The sequence below is a fragment of the Solea solea genome, chromosome 10 (genome assembly GCF_958295425.1).
Source record: "Solea solea chromosome 10, fSolSol10.1, whole genome shotgun sequence".
Taxonomy (NCBI): Eukaryota; Metazoa; Chordata; class Actinopteri; order Pleuronectiformes; family Soleidae; genus Solea; species Solea solea.
The window spans coordinates 22,866,671-22,875,523 of NC_081143.1; the positions used below are offsets into that span (position 1 = coordinate 22,866,671).

At 43.3% G+C, this 8,853-nt stretch overlaps 1 protein-coding gene across 1 annotated transcript in view; it reads left to right on the forward strand.

Annotated features, from left to right (window-relative positions):
* The window catches only part of bcl11ab (BCL11 transcription factor A b), a 34,581-nt gene extending 25,949 nt beyond the window's left edge, over positions 1–8,632 (forward strand). Inside the window, exon 3 of the mRNA XM_058640654.1 lies at positions 3,116–8,632. Coding sequence (XP_058496637.1) covers positions 3,116–5,100 — 1,985 coding nt within the window. The 3' untranslated portion in view covers positions 5,101–8,632. The remainder of the gene's footprint in view (positions 1–3,115) is intronic.
* The last annotated feature ends 221 nt before the right edge of the window (positions 8,633–8,853 follow it).

Genomic DNA, 8,853 nt, shown 5'->3' on the forward strand with positions numbered 1-8,853 from the left:
TGGTCACATCGGGATGGCCTGAGCCGACTATCTGGGTTGGTCAAGGACAAAACAGGAACAAATGGAGGTCAAGTCAAGTCTGGTAACTTTTGATAACTTTTTGGAAGGGTCAGTGTGTGTGTGTTTGGTGACTGAAGAAGACGGGGATTTTGGGGGTTGGGTCACTAACAATAGACCAATTTGCATAAGTGACATGTACTCAGAGCCTCGGCCTCCTAGATTTGCTCTTGTGTTTTGCTTAGTCTGATCTAAGACTTCTCACATTGGTGTGAAGATAGTGTCAGCAGCTACAGGCGACCGTATCTGTTGTCTACGGTGCCATGATTTCCCCTCTGGCCTTGCATCAGTTGGGCTTGTTCGTTTTGCATGAGCCCTGGATCATATTCTCTGCCTGATAGCAGTACACTATGTCCGTTAGACACCGCAATGCCTCCCCACTGTACTCCCCCTCCCCTTTCTTCCTTTGACTGTGCTACATCTCTCCTCTCTTCTCTGCCTCTATAGTTTCTCTCTTATTATTGTTCTCCTATACTTTTCTGCTCCTGATCCCTTTGCTCTCTCTCACTTCTCCTATTCGCTTTCTGTCTTCTCTGCCTCAAAGTCCCCCTTTTCAGCCCCTGCCATGAAATGGCAGCTAAGGGGTTGTCAGTGTGATTTCTCCTCTCTGCTGATCCTATTTCAAAGGGACCTGGAGATCCAACATTAGCTCCAGCTCTCCAGCCCCAACTCACCACAGACTTACAGTTAGTGGAAGGAGAGAAATAGACAGAGAGTGAGATGAAGTTCTCCTTTATTCCTTTTGAGGACAGACTTATTTATAAGATCATCCCTCCGTCCTCACACGGTCATCTGCTCCAAGAGAGAGAGAGAAAAAAGAACCTTCAAGGCCGTCAAACGCCTTTTCAGAATGTCATTTCTCCGTTCGAACAAATGTCTTTCCATCCCTTTAAGGACAGCTATTAAGAACAATAGTGGACTTATCTTGTCTGTTGTTGTGAATCTGGGCATGTGTTGGTCCGATGCCCATCAATCTGTCCACTGCCTGCATGGGAATAACAATTATCGTCACTGCTCGTTGCATGAGCACTGTTTGTCAAATGCCCATAGATGGACCTGTGATTGCATAGCACAAGACACGCTATTTTTGATATGTACGAATATGAATTGACTTCTGCCTTTAAAGTGCCTGTGCTGTGGCTCTTGTGTCCTTCAGAAACTGGGTGGCTTGTCATTAGGGATGTCCCCTTCACGCCACACTTCTCTCCCTCCTTCACTCCCTTCCCTTTTTTCACTGCCTTCTTACTTCACTTCCTCAGTGCTTTCTTTGCTCTGATGGACGTCTTTGGAAGAGAATACGACATTCGGTGCCCCCCCACCCCCACTCCCATTCTCCCTATCTCGTCCTTCACAAACAACAGAAAATTCATTTTCCTCCTCATGCATATACACTGTCTGCTTACACATCAGGCTGCAAATCAAAGAGAAAAGAACAGGAGAAGCCAGGTTATTACAACCACTTTACAAGTGATGGGGGCTTACGCATAATCAGGAACCATGCATGTAGCTAAACCACTATAATGGGCACATTTTATTTGTGCTTATGAGAAAGGGCGCAAAAAGTGTATGGGCAAATGGCTTTTTTATGATGGAAAAATTCCATAGTGGGTCAAAGCCCCTTGCAGGTGGCAGCAATTAACTGTAATTTTAGCAGATTGTAATGATCCATAATTTACCAGTATACACCCGTTCCAACTCTTTTCAGTCAAGAGGAAAAGGTTTGCGTGCAGGTTTGATTGGGTTCACATTTTGTGTCTTGTTCTGGACTTTAAGTGAGATTGTTCAGAGGACACGTGATAGACAAGAAGAGCATAACACCTATCCTTTCCCTATTTTTGTCATCCACAACATCCCTTTTTTCTCGCTGCAGCCATCTTCTCTTTCTGCCCCCTTCTTCACCCCTTTGTCTCTCAGCTACAGCAGTACTGTCCATCCACCATCTTAGGAATCGCTCCTAGCTGCAATCGCTCACTCTCTGCCTATATTCCTACCTCGTTCTCCCTCACAGTATGGCCATGGTTTTAGGCTCAGTGTCTGCAAATGACTTCAGAAAAATGCCCTCCAGTGAAAGAAGAAAAAAGAGAAGAAAGGATAAGACAGCCAAAAGATGAAAGAGGGAGCACATTTGCAAGTGGCGGATGCTTCTTATTTTGCATATCTCTCACTTCTGCTTTCCCCTTCTTCTCCTTTTCTCTTCACCTGAGAGGATTTAAATAAATCCATAAAGCATGAAATATCAGAAATAGAAAAGTAATGCATGAAATGCATTTTCATAGAAGCCTCCCCACCCACCCACACACAAACACACATACATCATTTTCCCCTTTGCTTCCCTTTGCTGTGGATGTGTGTTTTTTTGTGATAAACGCTGGTACCAATTATTAACATGTGACCTCTTATTTGTATTCAGCGTTAATATGCGGCATCAGATACATGTCCCACTTTAGCCTTGCTAATTCTGTAAACAAGGCATTGGAGGGGAGATGAGTGTGTTTAATGAGATTAGGCGTGCATTGTCAGGCAAATCTCAGGTCAGTGTGCAAGTGCTATTGAAAGTCAATTATTGTTTGAAATATTCCTGTCTCCTCAACTGTGTAAATTGTGAATTTGCTGCCTGAGATATCTCTCATTATTGTTTTATTTATTCTTTTGTTAAGCATATACTCGCTGGAATTTAGAGTGGGTTTGATAAAATTCTAAAATACATATGTAATATATTGCACTTTGAGAGCTCACATTTTTTAAAAGCAATTTTACAAAATGCATTTTTTAATTCTGAGTTACAAGATTGAAAATGAGCTTTTCTTTCTATTATGTCGAAATTATTTTAATTTTTCTGTGCCATTTCATTTTATTTTGAAGCTTCTCTCTAAATGTAATGTTTTGACTAGAAATGACTGGTGATGTGAATGGGGGTATTTTGAAATAGCATAGAACTTTGAAATGACTGTCAAATCCGCCTCAACCTTTTTTTTTTGTCACACATCTTTTTAAACAACTCTACAATGAGGGTGTAATTAAAATGTGTTTCTCCGTTTGTGTCCCTTTCCTCTGGCAGATAAAGATGAGCCCAGCAGTTACACGTGTAACACGTGTAAGCAGCCCTTCACCAGTGCCTGGTTCCTGCTCCAGCACGCCCAGAACACTCACGGCTTCCGCATCTATCTGGAAAGTGAGCCTGGCAGCCCCCTCACTCCCCGCGTGGCTACAGCTCCCGGGATGGGGGGTGACTGTGCCTCGTCCCAGCCGCCCCTCCATGCTGTCCACTTAGCTGACGGCAGCCCTTACAGCCTTCTGCGGATGCCAGGCTCTGGCTCTGGTAGGGATTCTGCATCGACACCTCGTGAGGGTCGCTACCCCCGTACCCCACCCCTGTTCAGCCCTCCACCGCGCCATCACCTTAGTCCAGATGACCTGGCCCTGGCAACTCACCACCCCAGCGCTTTTGACAGGGTGATGAGGCTCAACTCAGTGCCATTGGAAATGCCTCCAAGCATGGACTTCTCTAGACGTCTGCGCGAACTGGCTGGGAATGCAACTGGGCCTTCGCCACCTCTTTCCCCTAACAGGCCCAGCCCTATGCAACGGCTGCTACAGCCATTCCAGCCAGGTTCCAAGCCTCCCTTTTCAGCTACACCTCCCCTCTCTTCCTCTCAGTCACCGTCTGGCTCACGTTCCACTCCCAATGCCATTTCTAATGCAGTCCAGCCAGGCACACCGCTCAAGGCAAAGTCTTGTGAATTCTGTGGAAAGACCTTCAAGTTCCAGAGCAACCTAATCGTTCACCGGCGTAGCCACACAGGGGAAAAGCCATTCAAGTGTCACCTCTGTAACCATGCTTGCACCCAGGCCAGCAAACTGAAACGACACATGAAGACACACTGTCAGAACAAGTCATCTGCTCTTAATGCCAAGTCAGATGATGGCTTCTCGGCCACCAGTTCTCCTGAACCTGGTACCAGTGAGCTGTTGGGCAGTGCCACGGATGCCCTGAAGTCAGTGGTGGCCAAGTTCAAGAGTGAGAACAATGGCCTGATGCCTGAAAACGGAGAAGAGGAGGAGGAAGAGGAGGAGGAGGAGGAAGAAGAGGAAGAGGAGGAGGAGGAAGAAGAGGAGGAAGAAGAGGAGGAGGAGGAAATGGAGAGTAAGCCTGGAGTGGAAGAAGAAGAAGAAGAGGGAAAGAATGACTATCGTTTCAGCCTGCGGTTAGAAGGGGCCCGCCATCACCAGAACAGTGAAGCCCTGCATCCACGCCGCCGGAGCTCATCGCAGGAGCCTGGTGATGACGACTCAGCCATGGAGTCAGACCGGGCAGATGATGGAACCACAACCACCATTAATGGCCTGGGACCTTTAACCACTGACGACTTGTCCCGGAAGCTGCTGAGTGGAGTTGTCAGCCCTCGCTCGCTCAGTCCCATGTCCAAGCGGATCAAGGTGGAGAAGGACCTTGATCCCCCCACGCCCACAATCCCAAACACTGAGAATGTCTACTCCCAGTGGCTAGCCGGCTACGCCGCCTCACGACAACTCAAGGACCCCTTCATCACTTTTACAGGTGGGGATTCCAGACAATCGCCTTTCGCCTCCTCATCTGAACACTCGTCAGAGAACGGCAGCCTGCGCTTCTCCACTCCACCTGGTGAGCTGGACGGGGAGCGGGCTGCTTCGGGACGCAGCGGTACCGGCAGTGGGGCCAGCACTCCCCACGGCGGCAGCGGGAATGGCAGACCAAGTTCTAAGGAGAGCCGCCGCAGTGACACTTGTGAGTTTTGCGGCAAGGTGTTCAAGAACTGCAGCAACTTGACAGTGCACCGACGCAGTCACACTGGAGAGCGGCCCTACAAGTGTGAGCTGTGCAGCTATGCGTGCGCCCAGAGCTCAAAGCTCACCCGCCACATGAAGACCCATGGACAGTTGGGCAAGGACGTGTACAAATGTGAAATCTGCCACATGCCTTTCAGTGTATACAGCACTCTGGAGAAACACATGAAGAAGTGGCACAGCGACCGCCCTCTTGCTAATGACATTAAGACTGAGTAGGCAAAGAGCAGCATGCTGGCAGCTCTCTCTCTCTCTCAGCTCCTCTGGCTAAAAAGTGACCCTGGCTAACTAGCCGATAAGTGAGGGGAAAGGACAACAGGGTTAGACACCAGTACACAGTACAACCCTGTTATAATCCCTGACTGGAAAGCGCTGAATGCATGATCCATCAATGGGGCAATACTATTGCATCAAACGCAAAACTTTTTGAGCCTTTCTATTGTGCAATAATTGACACGTTTTGTATTTTTTTGTAACTGGACAGCATGCTAGGTGTGTTTTGGCTACTTAGAGAGAAATTTGTCCTTGACTGGTGGGTTTTTGGTTGTACATGTGTTGCTGTTGATACTTTTGATTTCTTCAACGTAAAAAAAAAAAAAAACATTAGTTATGAGAACCCATGCTGCATACAGTCCATACTGTTTTACATATCATGTACAGTTTTGTGTTTTAACATAGTGGACAGTGTCATATTATCCAAACATCACAACAAGCAGGGTCACACGTTAAACTGATCTTTGTGAAAGACTTTCCATGCAAGGTTGAGAAAATAGATATATATATGTAAAAGAATTAGGCTGCCTATAAAATGCTAGGCACTGGCGCCATTAAGTATTTCTTATACAAACAGCAATGAAATTAACAATATGGTGTGAAATGACAACAAAGAGTGCCTTGAATATTTTACCTGCATTAATTAATCCTCTTTTTTGCTATAAGCTCGGAGTTTCAGCTATCGAAGATTACAGGACATTTTTGTGCACATATGGAATAAGCAGGTACTTGCATCAAGCGCCTGTACGACCCTGTCGTTTTGTGACTTAGCAGAGCATACAGAACCAGCTGAAATGAAAAAGTAAAAAAAAAATACTACGTGTATCTCTGGTAAATCATTTATCTGCCTGACTCATGGATATTGTTATTCTCCAGATTATGATTCTGTTTACTGGCATGTTACATGCTAAAAGGAGTAGGAGTTCGGTGTGTAGAGTTTTCAGTTTAGGTGTTTTTTATTTTCAGGTATGCACGTGTGTACCATACTGAGAGGGTGTCGTTTCAACCAACGTAAAGCTCTTAATTTTCCAGAGTGTTTTTTTTTTTTTATGTTAATTTTCTTTCAAAATTTAAAAGTTTGCAGTTTTCGTTTTTGTCTGTGTCCGCCAGGCAGGCAGTGTAGCCAGCAGCCACTTGAAGACCACACAGTGGGTTATAGTTGCTCTAAGCCAGACAGATTTTGGGTGAGGGTGGGTTAGGGGTGAGGTTTTGGCTGGGTGTATGAGGGTAAGGGTGGGGTAGAGGGTCAGAGTAGGGGATGGGCAGTGGGTTAACCAGGTGTCGCTACAATTCAATTGTTTATGTCATTATAGTACTTATTCTCTTTACTGCATTAGATCTTAGAAACCCTTACGTAATCTGAAAACCTTGTTTTTTATTACCTTGCGTTGGAAATGATCTTTAATGAACGTTCAAATTTGAAAGAATCGGAATCTAGTGGAAACTGAAAGAAAAGTTTTTTCCCCTCACATACACGTTTTTTTTTTTAACGTACACATTTTGTGTTCTTTTGAGTTGACATGCTGTAGACCTTATTATGGTAGTTTCATCTTTATCTTCATCCCTCATCATTGTTGATGATATAGCACTTGTCACTCTGCCTTGGATTCTGTATCTGTCTCTCTAATCGGAGGTACAGTGGTTGAGTATAAAATGAGAACCGGATTTCAGATCTGGGACTAAATACGTGCACTGTTCAATTTTCCCAGTTTACAGTTGGACGCTCAAGGGAAAACTTGCTCTTATGCTGACAGGTTAGTGTGGTGTCATTGCTTTGCATTAATTACAAGAAAAACATACTTAAAAAAAAAAAAAAAACAGAAAAAGAAAAAAAAAAAGAGTTGAATGAGAAATTGTCGCCAGCCATGTCTCCTTCTGAGAACTGAATCACTTTGGTTCTTGGTGTCAATGCAGGAACAGCCATAGAAATATCCTGCGTCAAAACCAACTATAGAAATGTACTGCTCATTACAGAAAGATAAAACATTCTACAGATTTTGATTTAAGATAAGTAAATTTTGTTGTCGATTTCTTTAAGTAATGCTTCAAATATCTTTAGGGGAGATCCTTATTTAATTTTTTATTTTATTTTTTTTTCAATTGTGTCTGCTTTCTGTCTCGGTGACATCAGGCACTCGATCACTATGTAATGAATTGTGATGAACATGTCTCTCATCTTTTTTGCCTTTGCTATACACAAGTCTTCAGGTTGAACAAAAATTTGCATCTGGGAGAGATTTATGATATATAAATATATAGAGAGAACTTAAAGCATAGGAAAATGCACACTCATGTAGGTTCCTATGTTCAAAACACATTTATGGTCTACTTTTTTCCTGTATTTAGAAATGGTATTTGAAATTAATGTTCACTTAGTGTAGGCACTTATAGTATTTATGTTGGAGCCTGTATTTTTAACTGTTTTTGCCTGTACTCTTAAAAGGTTTCAATGTACCCTTTTTTTCTGTAGTGAGAAAAAAAAATCCCAACAAGCTGCCACCGTATATTTTCTTAATTTGGCAGGATAATATAGTGTGAATAATTTGTATGCTTGAAAATAAGTATGTTTTTGAAAAATAAAAAAAGTTGTGGTGTCCCCCCAAGGGTGAGAGGTCATGTAATGGCCTTTTCAGGCAATTCCCGCTGGAGCGACCACAATGAGGTAAAAACAGGTGGTTGTACATATCTTTTTAGTTTGTTTTATATATTTTTCTCTCCTGCCATTTTATATGCAGTAATACAAGCTATTGTTGGGTTTTCTTGGTAGCCAACTTTTTACTGTCCTTGAACATGTACCACCTGATAACATTCCAGCCGTTTTTTGAGAAAGACCTTTCGTCATATGCAATCAATCTAACACCAATCCGAAAAGCAGTTCTTTTTTCCCCCCCTCCTTTGCTACACTATTTTTGAACTTTGTTTTTGTCATTGCCAAATGAACCATGGTGCTTTATAATTTAAAATATGGTACATGTCATACGCAAAGGCATATTCTAAATATAACTGAAATCATAGAAATAATTAAGTTTGGTACATGTCACCATTGCTGATGGTTTTGAGGTACAAATTTTAAGCCTGATTTCATCCTGTGTTCTGTATTTACGCTCAAGCTATTTGTTCTGAACTGAACTTGAAAAGTTGACCTGTAACATTGGTTGACATTATTTATTTTGACTATACACACACACTCACACACACACGCACACCCACACACACATGCTCTGTTCAGAACAGAGTCAGTGTAAAAACAAATCAGTCCGTTTCTCTCCCTCCTGATGAATTGTGATGGCTTAATTTCTCTGTCTGATGACCAAAGGTCATTGACCAACCTTTATGAGTTTTTGCTCAACTTACAGATTTTTGTTGTTGTTATTTTTCAGTTACGGAGATGCCACTCTATTTTCAGCTGTTGTCTGCATTATTCTCTTCACTCAGCCATTTTGTCTTGGAAAAAAAATAAAAAGTATTACATGCATTATTTGAATCTGGTCCTCTTTTTCTTTATTGGCATGCGCACACACGCAATCTGCTCGCATATTTGTTTGGATGTATGGCGCCCAGGTATGTTTGCATGGCTCAGCTTTAGTTGCCCGTCATGGAGGTGGAAGTTCACCACCATATCTGGTCTGTGGCCTTGTCAGGTCAGCTAAGCGTCTGTGTTATATCTCAAACATCCCTCTGGTCTCCTCCTCTCTCCGT